The 25,418-nt window shown below is 40.5% G+C and overlaps 1 protein-coding gene across 1 annotated transcript in view; it reads left to right on the forward strand.

Annotated features, from left to right (window-relative positions):
• Positions 1-25,418, forward strand: part of GOLM2 (golgi membrane protein 2) — a 127,171-nt gene that overhangs the window by 12,501 nt on the left and 89,252 nt on the right. Inside the window, exon 2 of the mRNA XM_017861013.1 lies at positions 22,382-22,436. Coding sequence (XP_017716502.1) covers positions 22,382-22,436 — 55 coding nt within the window. The remainder of the gene's footprint in view (positions 1-22,381; positions 22,437-25,418) is intronic.

The raw sequence follows: 25,418 nt of genomic DNA on the forward strand, positions 1-25,418 counted from the left end.
ATTTGATTATTAACAAAGGCCTCTCATAGCTCACTGCAGCCTCAGACTCCTGGCCTCAAGTGATCCTCCCGCCTCAGCATCTCAAAGTGCTGGGATTACAGGCATGAGCCACCATGCTTGGCCACATTTTCACTCTTAAACTTGACTCTCCGCAGCATTTTATACTGATGATCTCTCCTATCTGAAACTTCTTTCCTTTAGCTTTAATAACATCCATTTATCCTGGTTATCCTATCCTTTTCCTACTCAATGTTTATATATGCTATGCTTCCATCTTTAACCCCATTTTAATTTCTTTATTGAACAAATATGTTCAAGTTTCTATTTTGGATCAGTTACTGTGCTGCATGCATATCACATAGTGAATGAGTGAAGAAGACAGATATGGTATACGTTGACTATGGAACTTACCCTTGAGCAGGGTATATGAGGGGAAGACCTAACCTATTTTAGAGGTTTAGGGATGACATTCTTGAGAGAGTTTTAGTTGAGTCCTAAAAAAAGATCAGGATTTAATGAGGCAAAGATTGAGTGAGAGGTTTGGGATAAGAGGCTCAGGAGAGATGAAAAGAGGGTTCCAAATGTAGAATGTTGCATATTTTATTTTTATTTTATTGTATATTTTAAAGCACAGGATATCAGCCGGGTATGGTGCTACATGCCTATAATCCCAGTTACTCGGGGGGCTGAGGCAGGAGAATTACTTGAATCCAGGAGGCAGAGGTTGCAGTGAGCCAAGGTCATGCCAAGTGCACTCCATCCTGGGCTACAGAGGGAGACCCTGTCTCAAAAAAAAAAACTTAGGAGCCAAGATTGTAGCACCACTGTACTCCAGACTGGGCAACAGAGTGAGACCCTATCTCAAAACAAACAAACAAACAAAAAGTTCACTATGTGGAATGAGGGAGCTAGAATGAATGTGATAATATTTGATGTTGCACTACAAGACTGGATTCAGATTGTGAAAAGATTTGTGAGTCATGTTAAGGGCAATAGGAAGCCATTGATTGGCTCTCTTTTTCCACATTTAATTTTTGTTTGTTTGTTTGTTTTTTTGAGATGGAGTCTTGCTCTGTTACCTAGGCTGGAGTGTAGTGGCACGATCTCGGCTCACTGCAACCTCCACCTCATGGGTTCAAGCGATTCTCCTGTCTCAACCTCCCAAGTAGCTGGGACTACAAGCGCATGCCACCACACCCAGCTAATTTTTGTATTTTTAGTAAAGACAGGGTTTTGCCATGTTGACAAGGCTGGTCTCGAACTCCTGGCCTCAAGTGATCTGTTCTCCTCAACCTCCCAAAGTGCTGGGATTATAGGCATGAGCCACCACACCTGGTGGTTCTAATTTTTTTTCTTGTCTTCCAATGATATATTGTGAATTTTCTTTCTTTTCTATTTTTTTTGTGATGGGGTCTCACTCTGTTGCCCAGGCTGTAGTGCAGTATCACCGTCTCAGCTCACTGTAACCTCCACCTCCCAGGCTCAATCGAGCTTCTTGCCTCAGCATCCCAAGTAGCTGGGACTACAGGTGCACACTACCACACCCAGCTAATTTTTATATCTTTTTGTAGAGATGGGGTTTCATTGTGTCACCCAGGCTGTTCTTGAACTCTTGGACTTAAGTGATCTGCTGGCCTTGGCCTCCCAAAGTGTTGGGATTACAAGCATGAGCTACCATACCCAGCCTGTGAATTTCTTGACTATAAAAATATAGTCTAGGCCAGGCACGGTGGCTCATGCCTGTAATCCCAGCACTTTAGGAAGCTGAGGCAGGCTGATCACGAGTCCAAGAGATCGACACCATCCTGGCCAACATGGTGAAACCCCATCTCTACTAAAAATACAAAAGTTAGCCAGGCGTACTGGTGGGTGCCTGCAGCCCCAGCTACTCGGGAGGCTGAGGCAGGAGAATCACTTGAACCTGGGAGGCGGAGGTTGCAGTAAGTGGAGATTGCACCACTGTACTCTAGCCTGGGCGACAGAGCCATACTCCATCTCAATAAATAAATAAATAAATAAATAAATAAATAAATAAATAAAATAAATATGTAGTCTAAATCTAGTATAAATCTAACACTTAATATTTCATACTATTCACTATGTCTGGACTCAGTAAATATTTGATGATTGATTCAGCAATTTGTACTGGTTCTTGAACCAATGAGTGCATAAATATCTACTAGGGTTACCACAGATATTATCCACATATCTGATTGCACTACCCTTTCTGGAAGACATAACTAAAATATTCAGATGTAAAACTACTGCTTGTCAGCTCATCTTTCTAGTATACATAGAATATATCTTTTATTTGAAGCATGTTATAGTAGATCTAGGATAATATTTTATTCATTTAGAAACTCAAAATATTTTCTGATTCAATTTAGTGTTTAAATGAAGAGAACCAAAACCTTGGGATTAGCTTCACGGGGATATAATGAAAAAAAGTTTGAGTTATAAGTATAACTTGGATTTTGTTTGTTTTTTTTTTTTTTTGGTGACAGGGTCTCATTCTGTCATCCAGGCTAAAGTACAGTGGCATGATCATGGCTCACTGCAGCCTTAACCTTCTGGACTCAAGCAATCCTCCTGCCTCAGCATCTAGAGCAGCTAGGACTACAAGCTTGTGCCATCACACCTGGCTAATTTTTTTTTTTTTTTTTTTTTTTTTTTGAGACAGAGTCTCACCCTGTCACCCAGGCTGGAGTGTAGTGGTGTGATCTCAGCTCAATGCAACTTCCGCCTCCCAGATTCAAGCAATTCTTGTGCCTTAGCCTCCTGAGTAGCTGGGATTACAGACACGTGCTACCACGCCTGGCTAATTTTTTTATTTCAGTAGGGATGGGGTTTTGTTGGCCACGAAGGTCTCAAACTCCTGACCTCAAGTGATCCACCTGCCTCGGCCTCCCAAAGTGCTGAGATTACAGGCGTGGGCCACCGTGCCTGGCCACAGCTGGCTAATTTTAAAATTTTGTAGAGATGTGGTCTTGCTGTGTTCCCCAGGGCTGGTCTTGAACTCCTGGTCTCAAGTAATCCTCCCATCTCAACCTCCCAAAGTCCTGAGATTATAGGCATAAACCACTATGCCTGGCCTATTCAAGTTTTATCATGAGATTGCAGCAATTCAGTCACATCTTCAGTCTCCACTTTTTTTTTTTTTTGAGACAGAGTTTTACTCTTGTTGTCCAGGCTGGAGTGCAATGGCATGATCTCGGTTCACTGCAACCTCCGCCTCCCAGGTTCAAGTGATTCTCCTGTCTTAGACTCCCGAGTAGCTGAGATTACAGGTGCCAGCCACCACACCTGGCTAATTTTTGTATTTTTAGTAGAGACAGGGTTTCACCAGGTTGGCCAGGCTGGTCTCGAACTCCTGACCTCAAGTCATCTGCCCACCTCAGTCTCCAAAAGTGCTGGGACTACAGGCATGAGCCATTGCTCCCAGCCCTCCAGGCTCTACTTCTATTTCTAGTTCTCTCTTACTCTGTCGCATAGGCTGAACGCAGTGGTGCAATCACAGCTCACTGTAGTTTCAACCTCCTGGGGTCAAGCAGTTCTCCCACCTCAGCCTCCTGAGTACCTGGGCCACAGGCCCAAGCCATCACTCCCGGCTAATTTTTAAAAAATGGTTTATAGGCCAGGGTCTTGCTATGTTGCCCAGGCTGGTTTCAAACTCCCAGACTCAAGTGATCCTCCTGCCCTGGCCTCCCAAAGTACTGGGAGTACAGGCATAAGCCACCGTGCCTAGTCTAATTCTAGGTCTCTTGCTATTTGTACCACATCTGCAGTTACTTTCTCCAATGAAGTCTTAAACCCTCTCAAAATCATTCATGAGAATTGGAATCAACTTATTCCAAACTCATGTTCCTGTTAATATTTTAGCCTTCTTCTATGAATCACAAAGGTTCTTTTTTTTTGAGACACAGTCTCTGTTACTCAGGCTGGAGTACAATGGCACAAATCATGGCTCACTGCAGCCTTGACCTCCCTGGACTCGGGTGATCCTCCTACCTCAGCCTCTCAAGTAGCTGGGACCCACAGGCACATGCCACCATACCTGGCTAATTTTGTATTTTTTGTAGAGATGGAGTTTTGCCATGTTATCCAGGCTGGTCTCAAAATCCTAGGCCCAAGCAATTTGCCTGCCTTGGCCTCCCAAAGTGATGGAATTAATGGCCACTGTGCCCAGCCACAATTTTATTTTATTTTATTTTATTTTGAGACAGAGGGTTGATCTGTCACCTAGGCTGGAGTACAGTGGTGTGATCTTGGCTCACTACAACCTCCACCCCCTGAGCTCAAGTGATCCTCCCACCTCAGCCTCCAAGTAGCTGGGACCACAGGCATGGGCCACTACACCTGGCTAATTTTTCTATTTTTAGTGGAGCAAGGGTCTTGCCATGTTGCCCAGGCCAGTCTCGAACTCCTGAGCCCAAGTGTCCGCCCGCCTCTGTCTCCCAAAGTGCTGAGATTATAGACTTGAGCCCCTGCACCCAGCCTCTACAAATGTTCTTAATGGCATCTAGAATGGTGAATCCTTTCCAGAAGACTTTCAATTTATTTTGCCCAGATCCATCAGAGGAATTACATCATGGCAGGTATAGCCTTATGAAAGGTGTTTCTTAAATAATAAGACTTGAAAGTAGAAATTACTCCTTGCTCCATGGGCTGCTGTTAGCAGACATGAAAACATTAATGTCCTTGTAAATCTTCATCAGAGATCTTGGGTGACCAGGGGCATTGTCAGTGAGCAGTAGTATTTTGAAAGGGAGCTTCTTTTTAAGTAGTGTATCTCAACAGTGAACTGAAAATATTCAGTAAACCATGCTGTAAACAGATGTGCTATCATCCAGGCTTTGTTGTTCCATTTATAGAGCGTAGATAAAATAGATTTAGCACAATCCTTAAAGACTAGGATTTTAGGAATGGTAAGTGAGCATTGGCTTCCACTTAAAGTCACCAGCTGTCCCTAACAAGAGAATCAGCCTGTCCTTTGAAGCTTTGAAACGAGACATTGACTTCTCTGCAGCTATGAAAGTCCTAGATGGCATCTTCTTCTAATAGAAGGCTATTTCATTTACATGGAAAATCTGTTGTTTAGTGTAGCCACCTTCAGTGATCTTAGCTAGATTTTCTGGATAACTTGCTGCAGCTTTTTCATCAGCACTTGCTACTTCCCCTTGCACCTTTATGTTATGGAGATTGCTTTTTTTTTTTTTAAACTTCATGAACCAACCTCTGCTGGCTTCAGACTTTTCTTGTGCAGCTTCTTTATCCTTCACCTTTCATAGAATTGAAGAGATTTAAGTCCTTGCTCTGGATTAGGCTTTGGTTTAAGGGAATATTGTGACTAGTTTGACCTATCTGGACCATGGAAACTTTCTCCATATCAGCAACAGTAAGGCTGTTTTGCTTTCTTGTTATTCATGTCACTAGAGTGACGCTTTGAATTTCCTTAAAGAATTTTTCCTTTGCATTCACAACTTGGCTGTTTGGCACAAAAGGCCTAGTTTTTGGCCTGTCTCTGCTCTTGACGTGCCCTCTTCACTAAGCTTAATTATTTTTAGCTTTTGATTTAAAGTGAGAGACATACACCTCTTTTACGTGAACTCTTAGAGGTCATTGTAGTATCGTTTTTGTCTCAGGAAATAGGGAAGCCTGAGGAGAGGGAGAGAGATGGGAGAATGACTGTTCCATGGTAACTCCCATTATCCTTTCCCCAACCCTTGGCAACCTCTATTCTACTTTCTGTTTCTATAAATTTGTATATTCTATATACACACACACCATTTATTGATTAAATTCATTGTCCTCTATGAGTGCAGTTCATGGTGCCCCCAATTATAATAATATTGAAGGTCACAGATCACAGATCAGCATGGCAGATGTAATAATGAAAATTTTGAAATATTTTGAGAATTATCAAAATGTGACATAGGGACATGGAGTGAGCACATGTCATTGGAAAAATTGTGCCAATAGATGCTCGCTGCAGGGTTTTAAGAAATGCATAAAGCAAGGTACAATAAGACAAGGTATGCCTGTATCCAAGTTATATTGCTTATCATCCAGGACTCGTCTCATAAGCTGGAAACTAACATAATACTAATTCTCTCTTTTTTTTTTTTTTGAGACAGAGTCTGGCCCTGTTGCCTAGGCTGGAGTGCAGTGGTGTGATCTCTGCTCACTGCAAGCTCCACCTCCCAGGTTCACGCCATTCTCCTGCCTCAGCCTCCCGAGTAGCTGGGACTACAGGTGCCCGCCACCACGCCTGGCTAATTTTTTGTATTTTTAGTAGAGACACATCTTCACTGTGTTAGCCAGGATGGTCTCGATCTCCTGACCTCGTGATCCGCTCGCCTCAGCCTCTCAAAGTGGTGGGATTACAGGTGTGAGCCACCACGCCTGGCCCACATGATACTAATTCTCAATGGGCAGAATGAAATAAAACCATTTACTGATACAGTGCTTTTATGATTTTTTGAAGTTTATTATATGCATAAGTCATTTATTTTGGAAAGTTGAATACCATGTGGTGTGTGATAGGGATAGAAAAATAGTAAGATTCCCTTTCTTTGAAGAAGTAAGGGAGGCACACATAGAAAAATAATCCATAATGCACGATTAAATGCTATAGTAAAGCTACTTACAAAGGGTTTTGAGAATACAGAGGAATAAGTGATTAATTTCCTCAGGAAGTCAAGAATGAAATAATTCACTGAAAAGGTGATCTTTAGTAATTTAACAAAATGAGAAAGGGTTAAGGACAGGAGGAACATAAATGAAGCCGGGAAACCTGGAAAGTATGTGGTACCTTCACAGAAGGTCAAGCAGTAGAATAGGAGAGTGTAATGTAAGGTACATGGTATTGAGAAGTAGGGGAAATTATGTCTGAGTTAAAGCTATTTGGAGCCAGAATGATGATGATTATTGTTATTACTATTTTATTGTGGTAAAACATCTATAACAAAATTTACTATTTTTACCATTTTAAGTGTATAATTTAGTGGCATTAAATACATTCACAATGTTGTGTAACCATGATTGCTACCATCTATTTCTAGAACTTTTTCACTATCCCAAACCAAACAAAACCTCTACCCATTAAGCAGTAGTTCCCATTACCCTTCCCTCCAGCCTGTGGTAACCTCTATGCTACTTTCTGTGTCTATGAATTTGTCTATTCTAGATACCTCATATACGTGGATTATACAATATTTGTCCTTTTGTATCTGGCTTATTTCACCTAGCATAATGTTTTCAAGATTCGTTTATGTTGTAGCATGTATCAGAACTTCATTCCTCTTTATGGCTGAATAATATTTTATTGTATATATACACCATGTTTTGTTTTTCATTCATCTGTTGATAAACACTTGAGTTGTTCCCCTGTCTCGCTTATTGTAAGTAATGCCTCTATAACAGTGGTGTACAAGTATCTGTTTGAGTCCCTGGTTTCACTTCTTTTATGTCTAGCAGTGGAAATACTGGGCCATATTCTATATTTAACTTTTTTTTTAGAGACAAGGTCTTTCTGTGTCACCTAGGCTGGGTACAGTGGCATGACTGTGGCTCACTGCAGCTTCAACCCACCTCAAGCGATTCTCCCACCTCAGCCTCCTGAATAGCCAGGACTACAGGTGCGTGCACCAAAAGCACAGGCATCAAAACTAAAAAATTGACAAATGGGATTATATCAAATTGAAAAGCTGTACAGCAAAAGAAAACTATCAACAGAGTCAAAAGGTACCTACAGAGTAGGAGAAGATATTTGGAAATCATATATCTGACAAGGGGTTAATATCCAAAATATATAAGGAACTTATACAACATAATAGCAATGAACAACCTGTTTTAAAAATGGGCAAAGGACTGGAATGGACATTTCTTGAAAGAAGACGTACAAGTGGCCAACAGATACAGTCATATGGAAAAATGTTCAACATTAGTAATCATCAGGGAAATGCAAATCAAAACTACAGTGAGATACTATCTCACACCTGCTAGAATGATTATTGTCAGAAAGGTAAAAGATAACTAATGTTGGTGAGGATGTGGAGAAAGGAGAACCCTTGCACATTGTTGGTGGGAATGTAGATAGCCACTATGGAAAACAGTATGTAGGTTCCTCAGAAGTTTAAAATAGAACTACTTTATAATCTGGCAGTCCCACTTCTGGGCATATATTTAAAGGAATGCTACCAGGGACTAGGGGAAGGGGAAAATGGGATATTGGTCAAGGGGTACAAAGTTTCAGTTATGCAAGATGAGTAAGTTCTAGAGATCAATGTATATAAGCATATCAGATCATCAAATTGTATACCTTAAATATATACAATCTTTGTCAAATATCCCTCAATAAAAAAGTAATTGAGAATAAAGTAAATAAAATTTAAAAATTCTGTGAGATTCCCAATTTATTGTTTTAGCTAAAAGGCTAAAGGCTAAAGACTTTTTTTTTCTTTTGTGTTGTTTTTAAGCCAAATTTAGCAGTGGGACTTTGTAGAAATAGTAAAGAAGACATTCTACTCCTTTACTTAGTAATAGCTAATGTTTATTAAGCCCTTACCATGTGCCAGCCAGTGTTATTAACACTTTATCTCTGACATAAACTTTTTGACAATGCTATGAGTCAGATAATATTCTCATTTTATAGATGAAAGAGCTGAAACAGAGAAGGTAAACATTATGTCCAAGAAAATAGAGCTAACAAGTAGTGAATTCAGAATTCAGACTCAGGCAATCTAACTTCAGAGGCCCTGTCCCCTCCCCCGCTTTTGTTTTTTTTGATACAGAGTGTTGCTCTGTTGCCGAGGCTGGAGTGCAGTGGCATGATCTTGGCTCACTGCGACCTCTACCTCCTGGGTTCAAGTGATTCTCATGCCTCAGCCTCCTCAGTAGCTGGAACTACAGGCAGATGCCACCATGCCTGGCTGATTTTTGTATTTTTTGTAGAGACTGGGTTTTGCGATGTTGGCCAGGCTGGTCTCAAACTCCTGACCTCAAGCGATCTGCTTCCCGTGGCCTCCCAAAGTACTGGGATTATGGACGTTAGCTACTGCACCCAGCCAGAGCCCCTTCTTTTAAGCACTGTGTTATTGGGTTTCTACATAGTCACAGTCTTAATTTACTTTGTGCAGCATTAATTACATGATGCAAGTTTAAGAAATATCTAGAGAAGAGCAACTAAAATCACCAAGGGATGAAAGGGTAGTCACAAGAGAACCAATTAAAAAAAGACCTAGAAAGGCTGGGAGGCCAAGGTGGGAGTCTCTCTGAGACTAGGAATTCGAGACCAGCTTGGGCAACATACTGAGTCTCTCTCTCTCTCTCCCTCTCTCCCTCCCTCTCCCCCCCCACTCTCTCTCTATATATATATTCAGATAGCCAGGTGTGCTGATGCATGCCTATAATCCCAGCTACTTGAGAGATTGAGGTAGGATCCCAGGAGTTAGGATCAAACTCCTTTGATCCCAGGAATTTGAGGCTGCGGTGAGCTATGATTGTGTCACTACTCCAGCCCGGATGACAATACAAGACCCTGTCTCAATCAATCAGTCAGTCAATTAAAAAATACATATGGCCAGGCGTGGTGGCCCACACCTATAATCCCAGCCCTTGGGAGGCCAAGGCAGATGGATCTTGAGGTCAGGAATTCGAGACCAGCCTGACCAACATGGTGAAAGCCCATATCTACTAAAAATAGAAAAATTAGCTGGGCGTGGTGGCACATGCCTGTAATCCCAGTTACTCAGGAGGCTGAGGCAGGAAAATCGCTTGAACCCGGGAGGCGGAGGTTGTAGTGAGCCGAGATTGTGCAACTGCACTCCAGCCTGGGCAACAGAGCGAGACTTCGTTTCAAACAACAACAACAACAACAACAACAAAACGAACAAACAAAAAAACCAAACATACATACATACCTGAAAAAGTTCTGAAAAGAACATATGACTAAAGAGTATGGATATAAACTTTCCATACCAATTCCTGCAAGGTAGTTTTATACTTACACATATTCTACTTATAAATGATGCATTCTTACAGATTATGCTACTGCCTTGATGCCACATGTGGTATTTCTTACATTAACTGAAAAAGAGAAAACTATTTCAGAGCTTAATGGGGAAAGTTTCTTAACAGGTTTTACTTCCTTAAGTGGTTCCCCTCCCTAAGAGGAAAACATTTTCCCCAAAAAATGTCGTTATGGTGCCTGGAATGCCTCCAATTAGAGAGGCATTCACCGAGGCATTCCGGGCACCATAACTTTAATATGAATTAATGGCATAGTGTCTATATTTTTCAAATGAAATTCAGGACATGATATCTGAAAAAATATTGCTTTTTTAAAATTATTGTTGTGGTAAGTGTGTATGTGATAAAAAATACATACCTTCAAAGGAGTGGGGAGAGACAGTCTTTCGAAGGGCCTGGGATGAGAACTAGAAATATTTGCCAACATTAATGAACTATCAAAAGTCTTGATTATTAATTCATTCTAACATAAACCTAACATAGGATTTCTTTTTTTATGTGAGTGTGACAGAGTCTCTCCCTGTCGCCCAGGCTGGAGTGCAATGGCGCAATCTTGGCTCACTGCAAGCCTCCAAATAGCTGGGATTACAGGTGCCCACCACCACGCCTGGCTAATTTTTGTATTTTTAGTATAGACAGGGTTTCACCATGTTGGCCAGACTGGTCTCGAGCTCCTGACCTCAGGTGATCCACCTGCCTCGGTCTCCCAAAGTGCTGGGATTACAGGTGTGAGCCACCGTGCCAAGTCATTAACATAGGATTTCAAATCCTTGAAATTTAAAGTTTGTGAACTTCAAATTTGCATGTTCTTGGGAGAATGTAACAAGAAAGAGATTTAAACTGCTGAATAAACTATAATTGTTCTCCAACTTTATCTGGACCTCTAATCTATTACCTCTTCCTTTCTAGCAGCCCTATGTATTCTTTACTTTTCTCCCTATCCAGCTAAGATTTTGTTTCAATTTAGTTTCTTGCCATTACCCTCTCATTTACATGCCGATTTCAAGCACAGCTGCAGAAAATCATATAATCAGGTTTGCAGGAATTTATGATCAGCAAACTCAACTGGGTTTTCAGTAACACCTTACGTATTATATTTCTCCAGGCAACACACCCTTTTCAACAACTTCCAGATCTCTGCCCTCCTTAGGCCCATTTTTTTCTCCTTTCTCAAGCTTAGTAGGCGATCTTGTCTCCTGCTTGACCAAGAATTGGACTGATAAAACTTGAACTACCAAATCTGTAGGAATACTTACATCTGTACCCATCTGTCTTTCCTCTTTGTTAAAATAAAATAAGTTTCATCCCTTCTCCAGGGCCAGTCTCTCTACCTGTTCTCTTAATCCAATGTCTTCCATCTTTTCAAAGACTTTGTAGAATTAGTAATCCAGTCCTCCTCTTATATTCACCCTCTCAGTCTATACTTGCTCCTCAGCATTTAAAAAATAGTTGTCTGGCCTGCCACGGTGGCTCATGCCTATAATCCCAGCACTTTGGGAGGCCAAAGCAGGCAGATCACTTGAGGTCAGGAGTTCGAGACCAGCCTGGCCAACCTGGTGAAACCCCGTCTCTACTAAAAAATACAAAAATGGCCAGGTGTGGTGGCTCACGCCTGTAATCCTAGCACTTTGGGACGCCAAGGTGGGCGGATCACGAGGTCAGGATATTGAGACAATCTTGGCCAACATGGTGAAACCCCGTCTCTACTAAAATACAAAAAATTAGCTGGGCGTGGTGGCATGCTCCTGTAATCCCAGCTACTTGGGAGGCTGAGACAGGAGAATCGCTTGAACCCAGGAGGTGGAGGTTGTGGTGAGCTGAGATCCCACCATTGCACTCCAGCCTAGGTGACAGAGCAAGACTCCGTCTCAAACAACAACAACAACAACAACAACAACAACAAAAATACAAAAATTAACCTGGTGTGGTGGTAGGCACCTGTAATCCCAGCTACTTGGGAGGCTGAGGCAGGAGAATTGCTTGAACCCAGGAGGTGGAGGCTGCAGTAAGCCATGATTGTGCCACTCACTGCACTCCAGCCTGGGCTACAGAGTGAAACTCCATATCAAAAATAAAAAATATTTGTCTTACTTCCCCTTTCCAGGAAAATTTCTTGAAAAGACATTTTATCTCTACATTTTCTGCTTTCATCTGCATTTTTTCCTCCTACTCCTGATAATTTCAGCATCTTTTCCCCAGCATTCTATGTTCTTGGCTGCTTATCTCTCAGTTTATTTCTTAGTCTCCTTTGCTGACTTTACCAAAATATTCATTATTAAATGTTATAGTTCATAGTTTTCTGTCTGAAATCTTCTCATTCCACTCTCTTACTAAATAATCATAATCACTCATAAAACTTGTTACACTTTATGTGCTAATGACTCCAAATCTGTATCCTTTTTCCAGACTTCTCTCTTGTTTCTTGCATATTGCTGTATCTTTAGGCCTTACAGTGTCTTTCATTTAGCAGGTGTTCAATAAATGTTTCTTTGTGACTGGCTGACTGACTAAATGAGTAAACTTTATAATAATTCTTTGTGATTCTTCTTAACAGACCAAGATCAAATACTTTGTATCTCCAGGTCAAGCATATAGTGGGTACTCAGTAAGTGCTTTATAAATGACTGATTGAATAAATAATGAATAAGCACCATAATAAAATAAAATTTCTTAATAAGATGAATGAGTGAATGAAAAAAAAACTTTGTGCTACTCATTATAGCCAGTCAAGACCAAAGACCTTGTTTATTCACTTTGAAAGTGTAACTGGGGGCTGGGCACTGTGGCTTACGCCTATAATCCCAGCACTTTGGGAGGCCAAGGTGGGTGGATCACAAGGTCAGGAGATTGAGACCATCCTGGCTAACACGGTGAAACCCCATCTCTACTTAAAAATACAAAAAATTAGCCGGGCGTGGTGGCGGGCGTGGTGTAGTCCCAGCTACTCAGGAGGCTGAGGCAGGAGAATGGTGTGAACTCAGGAGGTGGAGGTTGCAGTGAGCCGAGATCGTGCCACTGCACTCCAACCTGGGTGACAGAGTGAGATTCTATCTCAAAAAAAAAAAAAAAAAACAGAAAAAGAAAATGTTACTGGGTAGGCCAGGTGCGGTGGCTCACATCTGTAATCCCAGCACTTTGGGAGGCCAAGACAAGTGGATCACCTGAGGTCAAGAGTTCGAGACCATCCTGGCCAACATGGTGAAACCCCATCTCTACTAAAAATACAAAAATAAGCCGGGCATGGTGGTGTGCGCCTGTAATCCCAGCTACTCAGGAGGCTGAGGTGGGAGAATTGCTTGAACCTGGGAGGCGGAGGTTGCAGTGAGCCAAGATCACACCATTGCACTCCACTCTGGGCAACAAGAGTGAAACTCCATCTCAAAAAAAAAAAAAGAAAAAAAATGTAACTGATAACTGGATATTAATTATACTAAAACTTGGTTTAAGAGGACAGTAATTCATTAGCAGGTAAAAGTTGCAGGTGTGTTTGGAATGTTGCCTGCATACTCTGTGTGAACTATGAGTAGTGAGAATAAAAAATGTTAATCACCTACCAGATCTAGTATATACACAGTAGTCACAGACACAGACTCTGGACTGGGTCTATTTGAGAAAGTATTCAAAACCTGCTGTAGGTATATGACTGAGGGCACAGTTTCCCCATTTCTGAAATGGGGAAACAGAACTGTGCCTACTTCATAGGGAGGTTGTGAGGATTAAATGAGATAATGCTTGTAAAACACTTAGCCTAGGACCTGGCACAAAAATAATCATTTAATACTCACTTGTTATGATTAATGCTATTCCATTTTGCTCCATTTTAACCATACTATAGATGAATAATTGCTGAACCTGGCTGCTTATCAGAATCACTTGAGATTTTTAAAATAAAGATTCCTGGGCCTTCCCCAGACTACTGAATCAGACTGGAAGTAATATATGTATTTTTTAAAGCTCCCCATGTGATTCTGAGTATCAGCCAGGTTTGGCAGTTATGTTACAGAAGATAGACTTGTCTCTAGAAATCATCTGAGTATGAGATATAATCAAGAAAAATATTTCTAGTGTGGAGAAAACGGAGTCAAGAATGACATCTGTAGAAGCCAGTTGTATATAACCTTTGGAATAAATGGTCATAGTTGTGCTGATTGCCAGAGAACAGACTGTGATGAAAGGAAAGCAGGCATAACTGAGCCATTTTCAAGGTCCCCAAATGGAAAGAGAAGCAGAGCAACTGAGCTGTTAAGAGCTGCCAAAATTAATTTAGAGAAGCCACGTAGGATGGGGAAACATGAAAAGAACTTCAGAAGAGAGCTGGTAGAAAAATAAAATGAAGTTTTTGATATTGCAGGAAGAAAGATTAAGGGAAAATAAAGGAAGTAGCTGGGAATGAACAAGAAGTACTATAGGGAAGTATCAGGAAAAAAGAACTTTTGTTGAGGAAAACAAATAAAGAACATAAAACTCAGGAGAGAGAAGAGGTCTCAGGAAGGACAGTAAACACATTTTAAGAGATTAACAGGGAAAAGGCCAAACAGAGCAAGGATAATTTGCCTATTATAGATGGACTCAAAATCCCAAAGAAACAAGTACTATAAAAAGAGAGGGATAAGGTAAAGCCTAAAGGCAATGACAATGATAACAAGGGGAAATAAATGAAGGCGCTCAAAAGAAACCTTGAAGAATAATTAAAATTGTGCAAATATGGATAATGTATAACTTAAGGTAGGAGCGTGTGTAGTACAAAGAGTATGGGACATAAAAGTCTAGGCGATCATGGAGCAAACATTTATTCAGTGTTTATTGTATCAGGAAGTTTATGGGCTGTTACCTGTCTGAAATATATTTAGGAAAAAAGTGAAAGTATTCTGGAAGCATTATCAGTTCAACAGAGAATATATGTGGCAAAATGAAGATAATCTCTTTTTCTAGTCATGTAATACTAAGAACTCAAATTAATTTCTCAATAGCAGGGACGTTTTGGCAGTCATTTAGAAGATAAGCAAATTCCTAATGACCACAAGGAAATTAAAACTGTGAGGAGAGAGCTGGCTGTGGTGGCCTGAGCCTGTTGTCACAGCTACTGAGTTCAAGTCCAGCCTGGGCAACACAGTGAGACTCCATCTCTAAAAAAGTGAAAAAACAGTGAACTATGTATGAGAAGGAATAGTTAGAAGTTAAGCTTTCTTTCGAAGGTGAGGGGATGGTGGTGGAGATATTAAATGAAGGCTCTCAGAGGAAGGGTTAAAGCCAAAGGAGTTAAAGAGCTGGCCGGGTGTGGTGGCTCACGCCTGTAATCCCAGCACTTTGGGAGGCCAAGGCAGGCAAATCACAAGGTCAGGAGTTCGAGACCAGCCTGGCCAACATGGTGAGAACCCACATCTCTACTAAAAATACAAAAAATTAGCTGGGCGTTGTGGCAGGCACCTGTAATCCCAGCTACCCGGGAGGCCGAGGCAGTATCATTGGAACCCAGGAGGCGGAGGTTGCAGTGAGCCGAGATTGTACTACTGCACTCCAGGCTGGGTGACAGAGTGAGACTCTTTCTCCAAAAAAAAAAAAAAATCCCGAGCTAAAAGACCAGACTGGGCAACATGGCAAAACCCTAAATTTTGGTCTCTACCAAAAATACAAAAAATTAGCCAGGAGTGGTCTTGTGTGCCTGTGGTCCCAGCTACTCAGGAGGCTAAGGTGGGAGGATCACATGAGCTTGGGAGGCAGAGGTTACAATGAACTGAGATTGTGCTACTACACTCTACCCTGGGTGACAGAGTGACCCAGATTGAATGTATATATTCAACCATAGATTGAATTTCCCCACCTCCATTAACAGTTTTTTTAAATGTATAAGAATATGAAAGACAGTTCAGGGAAGCTGAAGCCACTCACAGCCTAATATTTAAGAAGAGCATACCTCTAGCAATTTCAGAAGCACATTTAAAGTGGAGTACAGAGAACCTGGCATAGTATTATAAAAATTTATTTTAAAAGGTGAGAACCCCATCTGTACAAAAGACAAAAAAAATTATCTGGGTGTGGAAGCACATGCCTGTGGTTCCAGCTACTTGGGAGGCTTAGGTGGGAGGATCTTTTGGGCCTGAGAGATCAAGGTTGCGGTGAGCTGTCATCATGCCACTGCACTGTAGCCTGGGCAATAGGGCAAGACCCTGTCTCAAAAAAAGTATTTTTTTAAATAAAAAAACAAATTGTCGAAAATGAATACAAAGGATGATGATATTCTTTGGAAGGGCAACAAATACAAAAAGAGATTGGGTTCTGCAAATGAAGGAAGTGGGAAAGAAAGTAAAACACAGGCTAACTGGAAGTTATTAAGGAACAGTTCTGAGTGAGCAAACTGATCAAATATTGTAGTTGTTGGTGTCACGTTTTTTTTGCTGTCCCTGTAGCTTTCCCTCAATTATCTCATTCCCATGACCTGGATTACCATTTGAATGTGAATGGCTCTCTAGTCGTCACCGAGCTCCAGATGTCCAACTGCCTACTGAAGATCTCTTCCTGGATATGTCACAGATGCCTCAAAATCAATAGGTCCAAATCTGAAAAAATAATTTCCCCACTTCTGTCCCTGACCCCAAGTCTGTTCCTCTTCCTGTGTTTCTGTATTACAGAAAATTGTATTCTTACTCATCTATTCACCCCAGTTAGAAATCTAAGCATCATACTTGATGTTTCTTCTTTTACCCCGTATCTAATCAATCCACAAGACTATTTTTTCTTCCCCTTTAATATCTCACATGTATTTACCTCTCTTTTCTCATTCTATTAGTTTAGACCAGAAATTGAAAAGACTTTTTCTGTGAAAGTCCAGATAGTAAGTACTTTAGGCTTTGCAGGCCATATACTCTCGGCCACAACCACTGTAACTCAAAAGCAACAATATACGATATGTAAACAAATTAGTGTGGCTGTTTTCCCATAAAATTTTATTTGTAGACACTGAAGTTTAAATTTCATATAATTCATGTATCATAAAATCTTCTTTTGATTTTCCCCAGCTATTTAAAACAAACAAAAACAAATGTCACAATCATCCTTAGCTTCCTTCCCTACAAAAACAGGCTTACAGGCCATAGTTTGCCCACCCCTGGCTTAGACCAACATTCTCACCTATAATATGGCAGTAGTCCTTGGTCTCCCTCCTTCTCATCTTGCCCACTGTGGTCTACTCTTCATGTTGCAGCCAGATTGACTTTTTAAAATTGCCAACTGGGGCTGGGTGTGTGTGGCTCACGCCCGTAATCTCAGCACTTTGGGGGGCTGAGGTGGGTGGATCGCCTGAGGTCAGGAGTTTGAGACCAGCCTAAGCAATATGGTAAAACCCTGTCTCTACTAAAAATACAAAAATTAGCTGCGAGTGGTGGTGTGCGCCTATAGTCCGAGCTACTTGGGAGGCTGAGGCAGGAGAACCACTTGAACCCGGGAGGTGGAGGTTGCAGTGAGCCAAGATTGGGCCACTGCGCTCCAGCCTGGGCGACAGACCGACACTCTGTCTCAAAAAAAAAAAAAGGCCAGACGTGGTGGCTTACGCCTGTAATCCCAGCACTTTGGGGGCCGAGGCAGGCAGATCACGAGGTCAGAAGATCGAGACCATCCTGGCTAACACAGTGAAACCCCGTCTCTACTAAAAATACAAAAAAAAACCATTAGCCAGGCGTGCTGGCGTTCACCTGTAGTCCCAGCTACTTGGGAGGCTGAGGCAGGAGAATGGCGTGAACCTGGGAGGCAGAGCTTGCAGTGAGCCAAGATCATGCCACTGCACTCCAGTCTGGGCACTCCAGTCTGCACTCAGACAGAGTGAGACTCCAACTCAAAAAAAAAAAAAATTGGAAATTGCATTTTACTACCTTGCTTTAAAAGAACTTTAAAGATTGACCATAACTTACAGGATGAATCCATATTTCTTGGAAGACCCTTCATGATTGTGAATCTTGCTTACCTTTCTAGCCATATTTCTTACCAGTTCTCCCTAATTCTCTGTTCCAGCTACTGGGAATTGTTTATAGTTCCTAGAATGTTAAATGTTTTTCATATCTAAGTTTTGACACATGCCTTGAATGCCTTTCCTCCTTATCTTCTCCCTGCTTATACCTGGTTCCTGCAGGACTCATTTCAATCATCATCATCTCCAGAAGCCTTCTCTCACTCCATGAAGGCTGTATTACATGCTTCTATTAAGTTCTCCCATCATGTTTGTAGAACCGAATGATAGCATTTATTTTACTGTATTATGATTGCCTATTTACTTGATTCCCTTCCTAAATAATAAGCTCCTTGAGTGCATAGTGTTTGTCCATTGTTTTATCCTTAGTTTCCATTTTTATTTTTTTCAGATGGGGTCTTGCTCCATTGCCCAGACTGAAGTGCAGTGGCTTGATTATGGCTCATTGCACCCCTGACTTGTGGGCTCAAGTGATCCTCCCACCTCAGCCTCCCGAGTAGCTGGGACTATAGGAATATGCCAACATGCTCGGCTAATCTATTTATTTATTTTTTTTAGTAGAGAGGAGATCTCACTGTATTTCCAGGCTGGTCTTGAATTCCTGAGTTTAAATGATCCTCCTGCCTCAGCCTCCAAAATGCTGGGATTATAGGCATGAACCACCACGCCTGGCCTCCCAGTTTCCTGTATGATACCCCATAGTAATGTGTGAGTAGGGTTTTTTGTTTTTTTTTTGTTTTGTTTTGTTTTGAGACAGGGTCTTGCTCTGTCACCTAGGGTAGGAGTGCAGTGGTGCAGTCACAGCTCACTGCAGCCTCAACCTTTAGGGCTCAATCACTCCTCCCACCTCAGCCTCTCAAGCATCTGGGACTATAGGTATGCACCACCATGCCTGGCTAAGTTTTTGTATTTTTTGTAGAGAGGGGATTTTGCCATGTTGCCCAGAGTAGTCTCAAACTGCTGGGCTCAAGCAATCCTCCTTCCTTAGCCTCCCAAAGTGCTGGGATTACAAGCGTGAGCTGCTGCCCCTGGCCATTTTTTTTTTTCACATTTTAAAAATTGACGTGTAATTCATGTACCATAAAATTTATCCTCTTCAAGTGTACAATTTAGTGGGTTTTAGTATATCTAAAATATTGAGCAACTATCACCATGGTCTAATTCCAGAACGTTTTCATCATCCCCAAAAGAAACCTTATGCTCAATAAAGTGTCACTCCTTATTCCTTCCTGCCCCCAGCCCCTGGCTGCCACGGATGTACTTTCTTTCTCTATGGCTTTACCTATTCTGTACATTTAATATAAATGGAATCAGATAATATTTGAACTTTTGTGACTGTCTTTTTTCATTTAGCATATGTAATGTTTTCCAAGTTCATCCATATTGTATCATGTACTAGTACTTTATTCCTTTTTATTACTGAATATCAACATTTTATTTATTTATTTATTTATTTATTTATTTATTTATTTATTGAGATAGGGTCTTGCTTTGTCTCCCAGACTGGAGTACACTGGTGCAATCCTAGCTCACTGCAGCCTCAACCTCCTGTGCTCAAGTGAGCCTCCTACCTCAGTCACCTAAGTAGCTAGGACTACAGGCATGTTCCACCATGCCTGGCTAATTTCATTTTTTATTTTCTTTAGTTTTTGTAGGTCTTACTATGTTGGCCAGGCTGATCTTGAACTGGCCTCAAGTGATCCTCTTTCTTTGGCCTGTCAAACTACTGGGATTCTAGGCATAAACCACTGTATCTGGCCTAGCTCTATATTTTAAACTTAATTCTTCAAAGCACCCAGGACTCTGGGGAAAAAAAGAGAGACCCCTAGACTCCTTCTCTTGCTTCACCTAGAACATTTCTATTTTCATCTATTTATGGATAAACTTTCATTTTAAATTTGAAAGTCACGGGCTCTCAGATTGAAGAATACACTCTACCTGGGACTGAAAGATACTCCATGGTCTTTTTACTCCATCCTTCTTTCCAACTCTTCTTTTCATATGCTCCAGTCATACAGTATGTTAATGGAGTCTTCAGGTATACCTCATGCTTTCTTGCCACTGTATCTTTTCTTATGTCATCTCCTCTATCTGAAATACCCCTTTCCCATCTGTTTAAATTTTTACCTAGCTTTCAATGCCTGATTCAGATATAATCCATTCCATGAAGTTTTCCCTGATCTCTGGATTCTTGTAGTAATTATACTGCTTTAGATGGTGCCTTGTTTAATTCCTTGAGACTGCTCTCATGTTTTCTTAGTTGTTTTGTACTTTCCCATCCAGTGGCTTGACATGGGATGGTGGGGGAGTGGGGTTTGGGGGTGACTGTAACAGATTGCATGGGCCAGGCATGGTGGCTCACTCATTGTACTCCAGCCTGGTTGACAAAGCAAGACTCTGGGAAAAAAAAGTTTAAAAATACATTCTTCAGGCCGGGCGTGGTGACTCATGCCTGTAATCCCAGCACTTTGGGAGGCAGAGGCCAGCAGACCACTTGAAGTCAGGAGTTCGAGACCAGCCTGGCTAACATGGTAAAACCCCATCTGTACTAAAAATACAAAAATTAGCTGAATGTGGTGGTGCATACCTGCAGTGCCAGCTGCTTGGGTGGCTAAGGCAGCACTTTGGGAGACCAAGGCAAGAGGATTGCTTGAGCCCAGTAGTTCAAGACCAGCCTGGGCAACATAGCAAGACCTCGTCTCTACTAAAAATAAAAAAATTAACCTGGCATGGTGGCAAATGCCTGTAGTCCCAGCTACTCAGGTGGCTGAGGTGGGAGGATCGCTTGAGCCCGGCAGATAGAGACTTCGGCGAGCTGTTTTGCCACTACACCACTGCACTCCAGCCTGGGCTACAGAGTGAGACCATGTCTCAAAAAAAAAAAAAGAAAAAAAGAAAGAAAGAAAAGAAAAAAAAAAAGGATAGCATGAGGGAAATCTTTAGGATAATGAAAGTGTTCTGTATCTTGATTGTGATGGTGGTTATACAATCTACACATATTTTAAAATGACATAGAACTATACATTCATATTGTACCAATGTCAGTTTCCTGGTTTTGATGTTGCAGTGTAGTTATATAAGATGTACCCATTGTGAGAAATTATGTGAATTGTGTGGTTATTTGGGACCTCTCTGTGCTATCTTTGCAATTGCCTGTGAATCTGTAATTGATTTTAAAATAAAAAGTTTAGGTTGGCCATGGTGGTTCTTCATGCATGTAATCCCAGCACTTTGGGAGGCCAGCAGGAGAATCACTTGAGCCCAAGAGTTCAAGATCAGCCTGGGCAATATAGCAAGACCCCGTCTCTGCAAAAAAAAAAAAAGATATTTTTAAAAATTAGCTGGGTGTTATGATACATACCTGTAGTCTCAGCTCCTTGAGAGCCTGAGATAGGAGGATAGACTTGGGCCCTGGAGGTCAAGGCTGCAGTGAGCAGTGATTGCGTCATTGTACTCCAGCCTGGTTGACAAAGCAAGACTCTGGGGAAAAAAAGTTTAAAAATACATTCTTCAGGCCGGGTGTGGTGACTCATGCCTGTAATCCCAGCACTTTGGGAGGCAGAGGCCAGCAGACCACTTGAAGTCAGGAGTTCGAGACCAGCCTGGCTAACATGGTAAAACCCCATCTGTACTAAAAATACAAAAATTAGCTGAATGTGGTGGTGCACACCTGCAGTGCCAGCTGCTTGGGTGGCTAAGGCAGGAGAATCTCTTGAACCTGGGAGACGGAGGTTGCAGTGAGCTGAGATCGTACCACTGCACCACAGCCTGGGTGACAGAATGAGACTCAGTATAAAAAAAAATTGTTTTTCCATGGTACTACTGGTTAATGTGAATCTGCCTCTGCCTTCCAAAGTAAAGTTACCTTGGAGTAGGCAAGAGAATCTATTTGTAGTGATATTTTAGTTACATTTTACAATTAGAACAAACTTGTCTAAAGCAATAACTGAGACAGAGTGTTGGTTCCCTGTCTATGAGGTCCTGGCTTATCCAAAGTCTTATTTTAATTTTTCAGTTGACCGGTAAGCCTTTGAGTCATGCTTTGGTATACTTTTAAGTTCTTAGTATTCTTATGTACTGGCGCCTAGAAGACAGTGACCATAGCTCTGAGTATTAGAAAAAAATCATTGTGTGATACTCAGTTCAAACTTTAAAAACTTAAAGGTGTTGCATTATCAATTGAAATGAATTTTCTTGATTTTCTTGTGCAAATGTAAAGTAAGCATTACAAGATCAGAATTTACTGCTGATTTTTTTTGGAAGGAGGTGCAGTATAAATAAATAACCAGAATTTTTCATTTGCATTTATGATCAAGCTCAAAGTGAATATGAACAAAAAAATGAGCAAAACTACATATTTTTTAGTAAAATGAAAACTTAATTTTTTTTCAGGTTAAACTGCAGAACAACATATCATATCAGATGGCAGACATACATCATTTAAAGGGTAAGAAACTTAATTACAGATTAAAGATAAACAAAGGTCACTAAATGCCTAAAATTGTGAAGAATTAAGAAATAGTAAATTAGCCTAATGAAATACAATTTTCTGAACAAACTCCTCTGATGGTAAAACATTTATCCTTTTGCCTTAAGATGTAATAAATTATTGAACGATGCTTTATATATGATAAATCCAAGTTAAAATTTGAGATCTGTATCTTAACCTTGTGCTATAGACAGGGTTATGCAATGAAATGTTTTTAAGAGAATACTCAAAAAAAATTGAGCTATAGCTTCAGAAGCCTTCAAATTTCTAGGGAAAAGGTGAGAAGTGTTCCCCCTGTACTGTGTCCAATCTGCTAAATTAATTCATTCAGGTCTAGGGATGCTTTGGATAGAGCCTCCAGGCTTAATGTTTTAGATACCCTGGGAACAGAAAGAAACCTGGAAGATAGATAAATATATAATAAATAAATAATAAATACAACAATATACACACATATTTTTACTTGGATGAAGTGATAAAGAGGTACTACAGATTTTACGGGGAAAAAAAAAAAAAGCCCTATAATCTGCTTATATTACTTCACGCCATCACTGTTGGCCTTTGAAGTTTGGGATTTGAGGAACAATCCTCATCTCCCTCACACCCTTTGGTTATAATACTGTATTTTAAAACTTTGCATGCATTGTCTCTAGGTTTATGTGTGTGGGTAGCATATACTCTCTTGCTTCATACATATCCTTTATTCTATTATCCTTTTGAGCCTCTTTAGATATACTTAGAAAATCTATTTTTATTGTCCTCTCGAAGTAGCCAACCTTAGCTGGCTTTGTAATGTAGTAAAATTTTTCTCCTTACCTAGCACAATCAATAGGCAGTGTTTTTGTGTGTTGTAACCCTAAAATAAGTTGTTGATTTCCTGTTATCCATGATTTAGAACAGCTTTGACTTTCTGTTAGAAATGCTTTCTGGGTGGTCACACTGGTTTTTGTTGCATCTGTGTCCATGTTCTCCTCTTTTTGACTCACCAAAATGTGTTAGGATGACACAGAAGATGCCACAGTGTCAGTGCTGCTTCCAACTTGCAATTTTTACAAATGCTTCCACTTGTCATCAAAGTATACTTCTTACTAAATGTTAAGAAATACTATTAGGGCTTATTAAAGCAGTAACTTAATGCTTATTAACTGCTTGTTAAATAGATCAGTTGAATAAGAAGTCCTCTGGCTTCTGTTAGTGTATGTCAACAAAAATGACAACCTATGTTACTGAGTAAAAATCTTTATTGTACCCTATGTGTTGGAGTAGATCTTGAGATATTTTGAAATTGTGTATGATACTCTTCAGCAGAGAAAAAGGTCTTGATTTGTATGTATAACTTTTGGTTTTGAAGCTTGGACTCTTAAAATTGAATTTAAATAATATGACTTTTGCAACTTGGAATGGTTTCTACTGAAATAAACTTCTTGAAAACTTGCCTTTTATAGGCAAGTTTTCTTTGAAATTAATATCTGCTATAGTAGAAGTAATAGACACTAAGACACTTGAGATGGTTTATATTTTCTTGGAAATAAATGAAAGTTGGTTTTTCTAATCCTTGAGATAATAAATTGACATTCTACTATCAGATTTATTTTGATTAGCTTACCTTGTTTTTATGCCTGTTACTGAAAGAAAGTTCGACGTCAAAGTTTTCTAGAAGTAATATATATATGTATATGTATATATTTTTTTAAGCTGGCCCCAGGCAACCCATTTCTTACCTATCCCTGATCTTTTGAAGTTAAACTAAGGGAGTACAGCCATATCTTTCTATAACATAACTGGTGTTGCTTTCAAAGATAGAGAGCGTCCTGTACAATCAACCTGACTTGTTAAGAGTTCTGCTATGGTGACCTGAAGCAGCCATGCTAGACAGAATATCTCTGGGTTCATATAAAGAAAACACATGTCAATCAGTCAAAAGTAAAATTGTTTGTTTTTTTTTTAACCTTTATTTTAAGTTCGGGGGTACATGTGCAGGATGTGCAGGTTTGTTACATAGGTAAACGTGTGTCACAGGGCTTCATTATACAGATTATTTCATCTCCCAGGTATTAAGCCTAGTATCCATCAGTTATTTTTCCTGATCTTCTTTCTCCTTTGTTTTGCTTTCTGGTCTGCTTACTTTTCCCCTTGCAAATCTCTGTTTTGACCCACTGGAAATCACCAATTACCTCCCTGCTGTATGATCTTTCTCTGTATTCAAACAGGAAAATCATATTTTACATGGGCTAAAATTCATATTAATGTTTTGTTTTTCTTTGTCAATTGTATTTTAAGTCTTTTATCTTCAATTACAAAGGAAAATTTTATTTCCTGATAGATGAATTTCAAATATCGCCAGTGGGAAGCTTTGTGAAGGGGCAGAGAAGCCATCCGAAATCTTAAAATCATACTAAGCCTCAGGTTCATTCTGAAGCTATTTCAGGTATTTTATAGCATGGCCTGAATCAGAAGGGACTGTATCTTTTTGTTCCCTTTCTCCTGAGGAGAATGAGTCCTAAAGATCACCAGTTGAAGTCTCCTTCTGGTAGTTGTTTAGTTTTGTTTGTTTTTTAGTTATAGTTTTTAAATTTAGCTTTCAGTTCTAGAAACTATCCAGCCTGAGCACAGGTTTACTGAACTGGCTAGTTCAATCCCTTAGCCACAGGCTTTTTGCTGCTGTTTCCTACTGTGATCTCATTGTCTCTATAGAATCAGCATTCATAGCTGGGGCCCAGGGTTTCTGGTACTTCTGGCCTGCTGTATCTTAGGAGATGGAAACAGGGATCAGGCAACAAGCTGAAAGGGGTTTTTTTTGGCTACCTGGCCACCACAGATCTATCACTTTTATTTGAGATGGGGGGTAAATCAACCACGTTTACGTATGGTGAATTAATGTTATAAAAAGAGAAATTTGGCCAGGCGCGGTAGCTCACGCTTGTAATCCCAGCACTTTGG

This window comes from Rhinopithecus bieti, unplaced genomic scaffold, assembly GCF_001698545.2.
Source record: "Rhinopithecus bieti isolate Rb0 unplaced genomic scaffold, ASM169854v2 scaffold_55715, whole genome shotgun sequence".
NCBI lineage: Eukaryota > Metazoa > Chordata > Mammalia > Primates > Cercopithecidae > Rhinopithecus > Rhinopithecus bieti.